The sequence below is a fragment of the Passer domesticus genome, chromosome 2 (genome assembly GCF_036417665.1).
Source record: "Passer domesticus isolate bPasDom1 chromosome 2, bPasDom1.hap1, whole genome shotgun sequence".
NCBI lineage: Eukaryota > Metazoa > Chordata > Aves > Passeriformes > Passeridae > Passer > Passer domesticus.
The window spans coordinates 76,855,182-76,870,128 of record NC_087475.1 but is presented as its reverse complement, the minus strand read 5'-3'; the positions used below and the strand labels follow the sequence as shown (position 1 = coordinate 76,870,128).

The 14,947-nt window shown below is 41.7% G+C and overlaps 1 protein-coding gene across 1 annotated transcript; it reads left to right on the top strand.

Moving 5' to 3' along the window:
- The first annotated feature begins 4,593 nt into the window (after positions 1 to 4,593).
- BIRC2 (baculoviral IAP repeat containing 2) lies at positions 4,594 to 14,670 on the top strand. Its single transcript, XM_064409428.1, has 9 exons — positions 4,594 to 4,841; positions 6,135 to 8,204; positions 8,313 to 8,412; positions 9,612 to 9,690; positions 10,237 to 10,285; positions 11,233 to 11,475; positions 12,637 to 12,891; positions 13,046 to 13,087; positions 13,908 to 14,670. The coding sequence occupies exons 2-9, from the start codon at positions 7,337 to 7,339 to the stop codon at positions 14,099 to 14,101; spliced, it is 1,830 nt and encodes a 609-aa protein (XP_064265498.1). The 5' UTR covers positions 4,594 to 4,841; positions 6,135 to 7,336; the 3' UTR covers positions 14,102 to 14,670.
- Positions 14,671 to 14,947: the final 277 nt, after the last annotated feature.

Below are 14,947 nucleotides of genomic sequence, written 5' to 3'. Positions count from 1 at the left end.
ACATTTGATTCTCTTTCAGTTGAAGGAATATTGACACAAAAAACAAAAATCCGCGAAAACAGGAATAACAACAGCTGGTTCAACTAAAGTGAATTAAACACCTCGGGAAGGTCTTAAAATCTGCAGAGAGATAATGAGGAATAAATGAGAGAAATCAGATCTAGGGAAATTTTCTTACTCTGACAGCAGGAAGTAACTTGGAGTCAAAGCAGACAACCTGCTGTTTAGAAAGACAACTCCTTTGGAAAAAAAAACAGGAATGTGGGGCTCTGAATTAACACAATTTGAAGCAGTTGAATAGAAGCCTTTTTATTTCCCTGATATATAAGTGCTCCTCTTTCCACCTGACTGTGGTTTATTTTAGTCAAGTCATCTCTGCTTTGGCATTCCTCACGTTCCTATCTCTTGCAGAATATATGTTAGTTATACCACCAGGAGAACAAAATGGTCTTCGTAGAAGCAGAAATTAAAACTTTGAAAAGTGAGACAATTCCCCAATCTAAAAACATAATTGAACACAACATTTACCAAGATCTTCTTGCAACTCATTCTGATTATTCTTTATCTTCCAAGTAAATATTAATGAGAGTTTCTGACGGATTTAAAAGCCTCAACTTATTCAGTGTGGCTTTGATATCTTCTTGAGACTACTTATGGCTTACAGGAGAATTTATCTGTGCACTAAATGTGAGAAAGCCCACAACTGATGTAAGTAAACCTAAACTTTTGTACTCGTGATCCTTTGCGTAGGAGGATGTGAAAAAGAAAACTCTTGTCTGTGTGCAGAGGGAATGGAAACTTTTCAGACTTTGAACGCACTGACCTTCAGAAGGGAGAAACGAGATGTTGTTTTTTTTCCTTGAACATTTAGGGTTATCACAATGAGTCAGGGATGCCCTAAATATCTAGATCTTTGTCCCTTGTGACTTTTTATTTTTTTTTTGGCTATATGACCAAATGCAATTTTAAAAGTTTCATTAAAAAAAAAAAGAAAAAAAGTAATCATTATTGGTGGCATAGATGTAGGTGCCCTTGTCACTGAAACTGTGGGAAAAACAGAAACTCTACAACAACGTCTTTTCAGTGTTAGAGAATCATGGCATTACTTTATTCTGGCCAGGATGTGCAACAGAAATTATTTCATTGACACCTGCCCAGGTTGTACAGTGAAAATCATTCACACGGTTCTTTACCAGACTTTCCACATATTTACATACAAAAACCCCAAAGAAATTCATGTTCATTGGTCTTAAATAACACAACTTTTAGTATTCGATCTCCTATTGGTTATTGATCCTTTGCCTTTGATGCTAATCTGGTCCTCATACTTTGTCTCTCTTATCTCCGGCTACACCAGAGGTAATGCTCCTTAATGTTCTCTTATCTCCTGTGCATCTTCTGGCTACTCCCAATCTGTGGATGTTAAACTCATCAGGCCTCTCCAGGTGAATAAAGGTTTTGAAGAGAAACTTCAATTCCCCTCCCCCTGGGCAAAGGCAAACAAACCTGTGACTAAAGTTTAAAAAAAAATAAAAAAAAAAATTAAAGTTGCTGTGTTTAGTCAAAACAAAGTGGGCAGCTGCACCCACATAGATTATCATAACATAGTTTATCTGATCTCATGTTTACAGGATGTTAGAGCTACTCTGCTTTTGGGACTTGGCTTCATTTGTAAATTGAATAGATAATGCAACTTTATCTACAGCTGGTATTATTTGCCTCAAATCGGCTTTTACAAAGTTTTCCTTAATATATATTTTTTCTTATTTCTCTCATCATTATCTTATGTCCTGAAGGAGTTGAAGAATTCCTTCTAAAGTTTTTTGTGGATCCCTAATCACCATGTTAGGTCAGTTTATAAGAGGATACCTTACTGCTGGAACGAGGGGTGATGCTTGCAGTGAAGCCAGCACTACAGAGTTCAGAATAAGCAGGTCATGTCCCACGGCAGCATTTGATACCTTTGGAAAGCTGAAAAATGTGGGCACTACCCAGTGATAACTGGTTTTATTTTTTCATACAGGTTTTACAGAGGGTTTTAGATTTTTGGGAGAGTGGAAACAGGAGTCAGTAGCAAGGGAAAGGCAAATAACAATGTGTGTTTTCTCCATCTCTCCTCTTCATAGATATTTAGAAGTGTGTTAGAGAGGCACCATTAAAGCCAGACACTTTAATGATGTGGAAGCTGGTAAGCTGGAGAATGCATCAGAGAACGACGACAGCATGGGGAGACTGACATTCAGCAGGATTTTGAGAAAAGACTTCTGGACTTGACTGGCAGTTGCATCAGGTACTTCAAGGGCTGGCTGCGCTACTTGGTGTGACAATGCACTCATGCTGCCAGGTCACTGCCTTCCACCTCCAGAAATTTGCTCTCTCACCTTTGCTACTTCAGTCAACACTACCACGAGGTTTATTTTCACAAACCCTGGTAATGTGGCAGTGGCATTTTTATTAGCACTTTGACCTCTGTGGTTCCCTTTGGCTGAGGACAGCTTTATCTGAATAGAGCCGCCTTCTTCTTCCCTCTCCAGAGCTGAGGGTCCTGTTTTACCCACCCATTCACTAGTTTTCAGGTCAAGACTGATCATGGAAGGTAGATGAAAGGGCTGGAATAAGGAACAGTCCTAGTGGTATGCCACAGCCTGAGAACCAAAGCCAAAGCCCGAATTTAGCTTGGGTAGGGCTTAAGCACCACTGCTGTCCTCTTACTCTGCCTCTGGAGAGTTACCCTGGCCCCAGGCTGAAGCTGGATACAGAACTAATGATAATGCATTGCTCCTCAGTAATTTCAGTCCTAAGAAGAACCCTTTAGTTACATTCTTACTTCATGTCCTTTGGGTAAAGTACAGTCCATCATTGCAGCTAAGTGGGGGAAGTTCCCTCTTAACTTCTCACTCTGAAAAGTTAAGGCATTACTGGGAATGGGGGGCTGCTACTGTACTGAATGAGGCAAAGCAAGCAGAAAGCACCCCACAGCTCAGGGAAGCTGCACTTCTTTTTCTCCTATCACAAGAATTTTAGCCTTTTATTTAGCCTTCAGCTTTTTATTTTATTTGCCTCCCTTCCTCCACTGCGACATGAAGCTGCCAAGCACAAAGGGAGAACCTGAAACTGCTGCCTCAAGGCCTGGGAGGGAAGGAAATAGCAGTTTCTATTGCCAGATTAGCAAGAGGCCAAGGGTACGGAGGGGCAAGGGCAGATAGTGGCTGGGTGTGGAGCGAGGGAGGGAGGAGAGTTAAGGAGGAACACTGGGTTAACTAGTTTTGGGAGAATGTACGATAAAACGTCAAGAATCTGTTATAATAGATCAGCATAACTTCATCTGGGGAGTCCTGCTTGAAGCTCTAAAACTGTAATCAGTTAATCAGTCAAAGGGGTTAATCAGTCAAAGTAAATCTCTAAGCACTTGCAATTAAAGCCACACAAAAATCCAGAGTCAGCTCCTTGTGTGACATTGAACAGTTCCCGATGTCAAACAAAACCACACCTCAGCACTCTTCACATAAGCTATTTGACCAGCTGTCCATTTTTTGAACCTTCTCTTCCCTGTGTCAGCAGCTTCCTTAAAACAATGTATCAGGGTTCTGACAACCATTTTAATCTTTAAAAGGAAGTTTTAAACTTTCTTTCTTTTTTTTCTGCAACTGCTGCAAAGCAAATGTTTTTCTCTCTATCATTATATGATAATGTTAAGTATGTTACAGTAGAAGCTGTGCTGTACTAGATGTCGCTGCCACAGTTCAAATTTGACAGTATTGTTATATATGATAAATGTCATCACATACAGCAGGAATTTTGAAAGAGTTTTAGAAAATATATGAATGAGTTTCTTTAAAACTCATCTTACTGGAACTCTGATACAGAGAATTACCCCCAGTGTCATAACATCGTTACACTTCCTTGTTTTAGCTCTTCTGTTCTCAGTTGTGTAAACACCCTGCTACCAATCTGTCATCACAAAACGGGGCTTTTTAAAATCTCTTATCTGCTGTTTGTTCATAGGAAATGCCAGACCATGACTCTGCTGGGACATTTTGAGCTTTTGGTCAGCGTTATGGTAGGTGCTACGGAAATTTTTGAGATTTCGATATGCAGAGATACGGCCTTAAACCCCTCCAGTGGAAATTTATGGTGTTATTTTGTCTTCCCCTTGTTCTTCCCCAGTGCTTTCAAGTGACCAAAGGCTTTCACCGGTCATGTTGTTTCCCCTCTCACAGGCAGCAGAGCTGCCTATATTAGGAAGTGCGGCCGAGCCAACTGCGATGCACGGCGGTGTCGGGGAGCAAGGGTGAAACCGCGGCGCTTGCGGCCAGCCCGGCCTCGCTGCCGGCACCGCCGGGCCCCGCACGGCCCAGCACGGGCTCCGCGGGGCCGGGCCGGCCCGCGCCCCTCCGGCCGCTCCCTTCCCGGCTGCTCGCCAGCCCCGGGCCTGGAAATCCCCGCTCGGGACGCACACTCGGGTTTCCCCCGACCGGGAAGCACATTCGGGATTCCCCCGCCCGAGGAAGAGGGCCGAGGAAAGTACCCAAGCTCCCCGCTGACTGCAGGGCGCTACGCCCCCGCAGAGGCGGAGCCCCGGTGCCCGGCCCAGCCCCGGTGCCCGGCCCTCGGAGCCGTACGAGGGCGGTGGCGGGCGCGGGGAAAGGCGGCGCTGTGCCCGCTCCGTCAGGCGTTGTCTGCGGCCGGCCCTCGCCGCCCGGCGCTCCCGGGCGAGCCGGGCCGGAGTTTCCTGGGCGGGGCGGTGCCGGCGGGGCTGGCTCCGCTCCCCCCGCGCCCTGCCAGGCACCGCATATAGGCTGGGCCTTGCTGGGGCCCGCGGCGGGGGCCCGCTCGGAGCCGTGAGTACGGGGCGTGCTGCGGGCAGGAGCGGGCTGGGGCCCCGCCGGGAGGGCGCGGCTGTCGGGGCGGGGGGGCCGCCTGTGCCCTGGGCCTGTGCTCTGTGCCTGTGCCCGGTCGGGCGTCGCCGGCGGGGGCTGAAGGAGCTGTGGGGCCCCGGGCTGTGGCCCCCGGCGCTGGATGCGAGCGCGGCTGCCCCGCTGGAAGCCGCTCGGGGAGCGGGGCCGGGCCCCGCGGGAGGAGAGGGAGCGGAGGGCCCGGGAGCCGCGGGGGACGCGGAACGTGGGGCTGCCGCTGCCGGGGTTGGGGCCGCGCTCGGGACCCGCCATGCGGGTCTGGTGCTCAGGGTCTGGTCCCTTAGCGCAGGGGACTGTTTCTGCAGTGCTGTGTCATCGTGACTGAGTCTTTCCTGGAAAAACTGTTTGAAAACCGATCGACCAGACTACTAAATATCTAATTTTATATTAATTCATAGCTACGTACATAACAACCCTTTGAACTTTGTGTTTGCCCGTCCTTGAATTTTTGAGGAAGTCCAGTACTCTTTATGTCAGTGTTATAAAACTGTGTCTCCATTGTTTGGGAATCTGCAAGCTTAAACCAATTTAAATGGATGCAATTTCTTTAGTAGAGGATCTTACCTTTAGTAATACAGCTTGTGATTAAGTAGCCTGATCCTGATTAATCCATCTGCCAAAAAATTCTTGTGGGTAAAACAGTTTGGCATATGCGTCAATAACAGGGAAATGAAGTGTGTGAAATCACTCCATATCACAGTGTGGGAAGTTGACTCCCTGAGACTTTCCGGCTGACATTAGGTAGGCAGAGGAACTTGGGGCTCTTCAGCCTGGAGAAGAGAAGGTTGCATGGAGACCTCATAGCAACCTGCCAGAGTCTGGAGGAGGTCTGCTGGGAAGCCAGAGAGGGATTCTTTGTCTGTAGTAACAGGACAAACAGTAACGGGTACAAACTGAAAGAGAGGAAGTTGATGTTGGATATTAGGAAGGAACTGGAACAGGTTGCCCAGAGAGGTTGTGGACACCCCAGTAGTGGCAATGTTCATGACTGGGTTGGATGTGGCTCTGGGCAGCCTGGTCTACTAGAAGATGTCCCTACCCATGGCAAGGGGGTTGGGACTAGATGATCTTTAAGGTCTCCTCCAACCCTTAACATTCTGTAATTGCAAAAAGCTTTGTGCTGTTTCAAATTGTGTAATTGCTTTTTGCATAGACCTCATCACCTGATTGCATGCACCTCATCATTGTGTATTTTAAAATACTTTTTCTTCCTTACAGGTTTTGTTCTGCCACAAAAATTTGAAGGATTGAAACTACAGATACTTACAGTTTCTTCTTGAGGACAGTCAATACCAGTATGGAGGCGTAGGCACCTTAGAAGGGACTTCAGTCTTACCTCTGGGAGGTAGTTCTGTGCAGAAATAAAGAAACTAAGGCATCAAATACTTTTTTTTTTTTTTTAATCTGAGAGTTCTGTTTGCTTCTGTATGTCATAAACATGGCATACAGGAAAAACATAATTCAACAGGATAAAGCATCAGAATGTCTCAACACAAGGCAATTAATTAATGTTAAATTTGATAATTCTGTACTTGTAACTAAGGCACCAGGTTAAAACTGAAGTGCTCTATTAATTTGGTGCTGACTTGTAGACAAATCTGTCCCAGGTTTGTTAATAAAGAGAGTTCATCCTTGTCTGAGACAGTTATAGGATTTGTTTCTCTAATAGCTGAATATTCTGTACGTGTGAAGTTGAGTATAAACTAACTTCTTTAGACTTGTTACAACAATATGCAGAACTTGACAGGTGTTTTTTTTGGAGTTCAGTAGTAGCAAATATACTAAGATCAGTTTAGTACCACCAGTTCAGGGTGTCTATTTTTTGTGTGTTCTTTGAACTTGATAAACCCTTCTTTTCAGCCTCTTAGTGAGGTTTTACAAACTAAAATCTTTGTGTGTGTATAAGCTATATATTTATCAGCTGTCTAGGGTGAAATCTTGTCCTTAAATCACCTAACATATGTTTTGGATAAGAGCAATATTGTTTTAGTTCCCCCCCTCCATTTAGTTTCTTTATTAACAAAGGATTTTGATAAACCCATTTGCGGTTTTTCCTCTTTTGATCCGACCTCCACGAGCCTGACAAATTGTTACTGCTCTCCCAGATATACAGAACAAGTAGAGTATGTGATGCTTATATGATTCAGTGGAAATTGCTTTTCAACATGCTTTCTTCAATTGTTAAAATGGGATGGAGAAGCTTTTGCACTGAAAGCAGTTGCTAAACTAAGGTACAAGAACTTGCCAAATGTTTATAGGCTGTTAAATCATGAGGTCAGTTCTATTCATATGCACATTTGAAGTTACACTTTAAAGTATTTATTGCTTTTGTACAGGCTGGGGTTGTTCCAAATTGCCTTTAATGCACACAACTACCTCCCAGAGGAAGACTTGTCCCATTTTTCCCAAAACAGTCCATTATGAACATAGTGGAAGATAGCCCTTTCTTGGCTAGCATGATGAGGCAGAGTGCTCTGTGTGATGAGCTGAAGTATGACCTGTCCTGTGAGCTCTACAGAATGTCAACGTTCTCGACCTTCCCCACGAACACGCCAGTGTCAGAGCGCAGCCTTGCCCGGGCTGGGTTTTATTACACGGGTGTGCAAGATAAAGTTAAGTGCTTCAGTTGTGGCTTGACATTGGATAACTGGCAGCCAGGAGATAATGCTATGGAAAAACATAAGCAGCTGTATCCTGGCTGCAGTTTTGTTCAAAGAATGCTTTCAGTTAGCAACGTTGGACTGTCATCTCGTTCTGCCTTTTCACACTCTAACAGTCTCCCACCGTCTCTACATTCCATAGCACTTTCTCCAAGTTTAGAACAGGTTGGATATTTCAGTGGCTCGTTTTCCAGTTTTCCTCAAGACCCAGTAACTACTAGGGCAGCTGAAGACCTTCCATTCTTGAGCCCTAAGCTTCACAATCATTCTATGAGGACAGAGGATGCTAGGCTACGCACCTTTCAGTCATGGCCACTGACGTTTCTCTCACCCACTGATCTGGCAAAGGCTGGACTTTATTACCTGGGGACAGCAGACAAAGTTGCTTGTTTTACCTGTGGTGGTCAGCTGTGTAATTGGGAACCAAAAGATAATGCCGTGTCAGAGCATCGGAGACACTATCCGAACTGCCCCTTTGTGGAAAACCTTATCCGAGAGCAGCAGAGTTTCAATGTTTCAAATGTGAGCATGCAAACCCATGAAGCACGTGTTAAAACATTCGTAAATTGGCCAACCAGAATTCCAGTTCAGCCTGAACAGCTTGCAGATGCTGGCTTTTACTATGTAGGTAAGAAACCCAGACTTCTCCAGTTTTATTCATACTGCCATGTCAGCATTTACTTTCAAGTAAGTTGTGTCAAGGTTTGCTAGATATTTTGCCTTGGTTTTTTTTAAGGTCGCAATGATGATGTGAAGTGTTTTTGCTGTGATGGCGGGTTAAGGTGCTGGGAATCTGGAGATGATCCATGGATCGAGCATGCAAAGTGGTTTCCAAGGTAACTTGCAAAATCTTTATCATAATTTGTTCATATTCCTAAATGGTTTAATTTTGGCAGATATGTACTGCACTTAATAGTTTTGTTTAACTTTATTTGATGTACAGATTCACTCTTTCATTTGGATGTATTGCATGTATGTCTAAAAGCTCTGGAGAGTGTGGGTGGGTGTAATTAAAACATTTCTTCATTAACCGTAGCATATAATGCTTTCTCCTTCATTATTAAAAGCTGTCAGATCACTAACAGCAACTGAGACTGCATTGTTAATGAGCATACTTTTCTGTGTAAGAGAAGCAGTCAGTAGCTGATCGAGGGGAGCAAAGGCTGCTGAGAAAGGAAGTAGAAGGAATGTTTAACTCATTGGTTCTGGTTTTGTGCCCTGAATGCTCTTGAACCAGTTTTTCTGCTTGTGCAGTTTCATTTCCTATATGTAGAAGGGCTTGTGAAGAAGGTTTCAGTGGCTCTTTAGTATGTCTCTACTGGAAAAAGGACAGAAATAACTTTTTAATGTCACCTATAATTAAATGGCAATTTCATACCTAATTGCTATCTATGCCCCTGGAAATCACCACCTCCATTACAGAAATAGCTGCACTTAATTTCAGGAAAGCTAATAATAGTTCTTCTCATTGTAGATCTCCAGCTAGGCTTTCATGGGCAATTTATCAGCTACTGCTGGACTCTATGATGTATGTAGGGCTAAATGTCACTGCTGTTTCTTACTGTGTTAAGCCTGTCAATATATGTACATAAGAGATAAACCTATGTTAGTAAAGCAGGTCTGGCTTTGATAATTGTGTTCTATTTTGTTAAATTCTTTCTTTTGAATGATTTGAGTAGGAGATAAGAATGGTGAGATGCAAGATAGAAATAGTTCATCACTGCACTTTGTAGTGATTTTGACACAGTATCACTTCTCATGACATGCCATTTTGATCACAAGTGGCAGCAGAATGTAAAGCTGCTGCATTTATGTACATAAGCCTACTGACAGCTGGATGTCATGGAAAAACTTTATCTAAGTGTCACTGGACACTAGGATGCACCAAGCTTCCAATTAAGAGTATTCTTTCTCTTCTGAAGGAAGAGAAATGTATTTAACTTACACTGGGTTTAAACTTGTTTGTTCTTCTATGTTTTGTTTTTTCCTTTGGCAGGTAGAAAGTATATTTGATACACTTTTGTCAATGTTTCAGGTGTGAGTATCTGCTTCGTGTAAAAGGAAGAGAGTTTGTAAATCAAATTCAGGCCAGATTCCCCCATCTCCTTGAACAGGTAAACTTTTACTGTCCTGTAACTTTGATTTTCCTTTATTGAACAGTGAGTGCTATGTTCGTTCTCTGCCTTATTTCTGTGTATGTTTCTCCTGGGTTTCTAACATCATGAATGCTCTTCATGAGCACATAAAAGAAGCTAGTGCTGAACCATGGTTAGTCTTGGAATAGTAGAGTTTAACCTCTGCAGATTACTTACGGAGAGTATGAAGCAGTGAGCTCCTTTGTGTTAGCAGAGGGAAATTCTGATTATATACTAAATAGTGCAGATCAGTAATTATTATTTTAGAAATCACTCCTGGACAATGTGAATTGTTTTTATTTGTATTCTCATGGCAAGAGTAACCAGACTCCTCTTCATGGAAGTGGTCAGCACTAGCTTTGTGTTGATTATACAGTTGCACAGATTTGCAGACTTGTATAGCTGCAGGTGAAATATTTAATGGATAGGAAGCTTAGCAGGATTGGTGATGAACAATATGTTAGAAAGGTACATAGAGGGAAGAGCAATACTTCAATACTAATGTAGTTCTCTTGTATTCTACAGCTCTTGTCAACCTCTGATCCGCCTGTAGATGAAAACCTTGATCCTCCAAGTATGTATATTAGAGCATGTTTTTGATCTCCCTCAGCATTTTGCAAACTTGATGATTGCTAAGTGAGTTAGCTTTGGATAGCCAATTCTTAGATTTGTTTCCTAAAAGTTTGATAATTTTGATGTTGTGTTGACAAACTCCGAGGAAACGCTTCTAAGAGATCTTGTGTTTAATTTTCCTTATTTTCATACTAGCAGCTCATACTGAAGTTTTTGGGTTTGCGCACTTGGTTGCTGGTTTTTTTTCATTTCAGGGCTGGGTTAAGCAAAGCAAGTGTTGAGCATGGTGGGACAGTTGCTAGAGGGTGTCATGACTATGCAGTTATGCAATTCCATCTCTAGGCACCCAACTAGGTAAATGCTCTGAGCTGAGCAGCAGCAGTTAAGGAAGACGGTAGGACAAGCCTAGGTACAGTGAAGCCTTTCTAGGCTGGACTCTAGTTATGGTGGAAAAACCCACTCACCCTCTGGGAGTTATGCTGTCCTAGTCCCTGCTGACTGAGAACAATGACTCAGAATCCCATGTGTCTGGTGTTTACTAAATTGAATGCAAATTACTGATCAAGAGTTGGAATAGAGCAATTGTTTGTACTATAAACTCTGACTTCCCTCCCCCACCGCTGGCACACCCCCAGGCCATTTTTCAAGGCTGAAGTTAGAAATAACTAAGTATAAAAAAAGCTGCTAGGACACAATGGAATTCTCAGTGGTTTCTCTGGATTAACATAGGTTTTAACAAAGGCCTGACATGGATTGATGTTTATTTTGGATTCAATCCATGACTGAGTCACTGGCTTCCATTTTTAAAACTACTTAAAAAAATTCTTCTTGAAACTTTTTACTGCTCAGTGTCCATGTGTGTAGGTACTGTTGACTGTGTATGACTTCTGGGGTCGTATGGATATTTTATTCTTTATATTATACATGAGGATTTTCCTTTTTGATTAGTTATTCGTTTTGAACCTGGAGAGAGCCATTCGGAAGATGCAATCATGATGAACACACCTGTGGTTAAAGCTGCCTTGGAGATGGGATTCAGTAGAAGGCTAATAAAGCAAACAGTGCAAAGTAAAATCTTGGCCACTGGAGAAAACTACAAGACTGTAAATGATCTGGTGTCTGATCTGCTCACGGCTGAAGATGAGAAGATTGAAGAAGAGAAAGAAAAGCAGTTGGAAGAAGTGGCATCAGGTAGGCATCAGGCATAAATAAAAGTGAAATCTGCAGCAGTTAGTAATATGTATACTTTTTTGTTTGGTTGGTTGGTTTTTTTTGTTTTGTTTTTATGCACTAAGTGATTTAGTTTAATTGCTGCTAGGATCAGCTTCTCTAAAAGCCTTGTCAGGATATCTGTATGGAACCAGCAGTCTGAGAATTGTTTCACTCCATTTTAGGAGAATGATTCATAGCAGAGACCAAGGGTCCTTCCCAAAACCTTTTATTTTCGATTTGTGTGCCATTGTATTGCTGTTAATGAAACACTTGGTACACTACTATTTTTATACAAATTTGCCTGCTCTTTAAGCTGCTTGAATCAGTGGGCCACCATATCCACCTCCTAAGGACAAGCCATAAACTTTTACAAATTCAGATTCTGTAAGATGGCCAAAGATCTGCTTTTCTGTCTGACTCAGCCCATGTGTGTCAGCAACTTGTTTATTTGATGTGTCTTCAACATTTCCTGTTGCTTCAGTGCTGTGTAAGTTTTGAAGCCTGAAGAAATAATTTTGATTTTGAGTCTTCTTTCATTATGAAGCATAATGAAACTTTTCAATTATAAATGGAATTAAGGATGCTTCTTTCTTAGTTGTATTTCTCTCAAAAAACCATAGATGGATTCAGCATTATAATTCTACTGGAAGTTTTCTTGTTCTTATTTGTGGTAGAGTATTAAAATAGTCTCCAGAGTCTGGTTGTTTGTACTTCTGGTTTGCTTGTGGGTAGTTGTGTTGGACACTTTGTAGAAGAGCTTTCTTTTATATACAGCCTAGCACTGCCAAAAGTTGACCTCTGGCATGTCGAGGAGTTAGTTTTTTCTTTGCAATCGTCCAGAGAGTGTAAATCTCACTAATATGGAATTACAGAAGATCCTCTCTGATCATTTAACCTAGAGGTGGGAGGAGGAAGTTTCCTTGCTGAACAGGCTTTGGCTCAGAAGCTGCTTGTATGTGGTTTCCTTAAGTCTGTTCGTTACGTAAATAACACTGAAAGTTGCTTAGTGTTTATTAATGTTGTGTAATAAGCAAACATTGCAAGTAGAGTTTAAAGAATGTATCAGTTATTGTTAAAAAGAAGTGCAGCTTGGAGTAGTGTGTTCCTAATTCTTTTATCTAATTCCCCCTTATGTTCCAGATGATTTGTACCTGATCCAGAAGAATCGAATGGCTTTATTCCAACGTTTAACATGTGTACTCCCAATCCTCGGCAGTTTACTGTCGGCTAAAGTGATAACAGAAGTTGAGCATGATGTTATTAAGCAGAAGACTCAGATACCATTGCAGGCAAGGGAACTGATAGATACAATTTTAGTGAAAGGAAATGAAGCAGCCAGCATCTTCAGGAACTGTCTACGAGATTGTGACCCTGTGCTTTACAAGGATTTATTTGGTATGTCTCTCTGGTTTCCTTCTGTTTTTAAAGGATATCCTTTTATAGAAGTCTTGCCAGTGCTCTCACAACAGTCTAAAGAAAAAGAAACAAACAGATGCCGTTTGAACATAGATTAGTTAAATGATAAGGGTTTTTTTTCCTTTTATTCTAGTGGAGAAGACCATCAAGTATGTTCCCACAGAAGATGTTTCAGGTACCTTAAATTCTACCTTCTTATCTTAAAGACTGTAGAACAAACAGCTAACATAAAAAAGAAAATTACTTCGGTTAAGAAAAAAAGAAAAAGGTTTGGTGCTTTACCCCCTCTCTAATTCTGCTTTAGTAATATGGACTGAAAAAGTTAACCAAAAATTAAGTGTATGTGCATACTTGGAAGTAAGTCTATCAGCTCTAATCTGTATCCTGTGCCTTGCTCATGCTTTTGCACATCACAGGATGTAGAGCTTTCTGGAGCTCAACAATTCAAGAAGCACATGCTGGACTTGATCCTGATACAAGCATTCAGGCATTTGGTAAAGCCTGGAAAATAAATGGTTAGCATTTCAGAACTCCGCTTTTCCAGAGTGGGTGTAGATGTCCTGAGATCTAGCTTGACAACAGATGTGTAGATAAAAACTTGTCAGACATGAGATTGAGTTTGCTCTGGTCCTGCAGTTTAATCTGTTAATAAACTGCAGAAAATTATACAAGCTTGGATATAGCCCACTTCCACCAGTCAGGCTGTGTTTGTGTTTCTGATATCCAACCAAGAAAAGTACAACATTTGCTAAAATGTAAACACTGGTTGGCCTCCAACCCCTGGGCTGTGTCCATCATCTCACAGAACTGGCAAGTACAGACTAGTTCCTTGCATGCTGCTTTCTGAGCTCTGAAGAATGCTCACTGCTATCTGTATTTAGTCAATATAGGTAGGGAAATAAAAAGGTGAAAAGGGACATGGCTACACTCTAAATAAATACATTTTGATCTATTCACATATATTCAACTGACAAAAATGTAACTATTTTTTCCAGGTTTACCTATGGAAGAACAATTAAGAAGATTGCAAGAGGAAAGAACGTGTAAAGTTTGCATGGACAGAGAAGTTTCTATTGTTTTTATTCCATGTGGTCACTTAGTGGTGTGCAAAGAATGTGCACCATCCCTTAGGAAATGCCCTATTTGCAGGGGGACAATAAAGGGTACAGTCCGGACATTTCTTTCGTAAAGAGGGAAATTTGCAAAATGTCTTTGTTCTGCCATGCTCCAGCTGCTGAGGCTTAACACAGCAGTATCTTAAGAATGGAAAGCTGTGGTACAGAAGAAGATTAATCAACTACCTAACAAAGTTTTGTGATAGTAAAGTGTAACCTAATTGTGATGTGTGTATAGAAGGCCTTCGAAGATTCTCCGTTCATAAAACTAACTCGATATTAGGGTGAGGTTTTTGTGGCGTTCCTTTCTGAGTAAGGAAAGTAGTTTCACTCGTGTCACTTTTATTCAAAGAAGTTTTTTGTTAAGATCCTAAAATGGTGTTTGTCATAACTCTTCTTATGAGTTTCCTCCATGTGGATGTGAGGAAATATACTAAAATTGCTGTTATTAATAGTTAATGTTAATTAACTTCAGCTACTTCTGGTGTAGCTTTCTTCTTGACTTAAGGAGAAAAGAGACTAACTGTTGCAGGAACAGCAGGACTTCTAAAGTTTTTTCATGTCTTGATATGTGTAATGTATAGTAATGTATATTACTAATAGTTTTTATGAAGACTGAATTAAAATATTTCTACTTCTCAAACTTGGGCTTGTTTACTTTGTTGCCATTGTTGGCCTTTCTCTGTAGACTGCAGTGATTAGAATGCTGTCTTTTCCTGACAAAAGTTTTGGGTTGTTTGCCTGCAAAAGTACAGTGAAACTTCATTTGTCTTTCTTTCATTTTTGAACAGGGAAGTGAACTTCTCTGCTGTTTGGTGATTTCCTCTTTATTTAAAAACAAACAGTAGTTCCCCAAAACCCCAGCAGCGTCTGATACTTCCTTCTGAATTGATTTTTCAAATGACAGAAGTTCTGGTCCT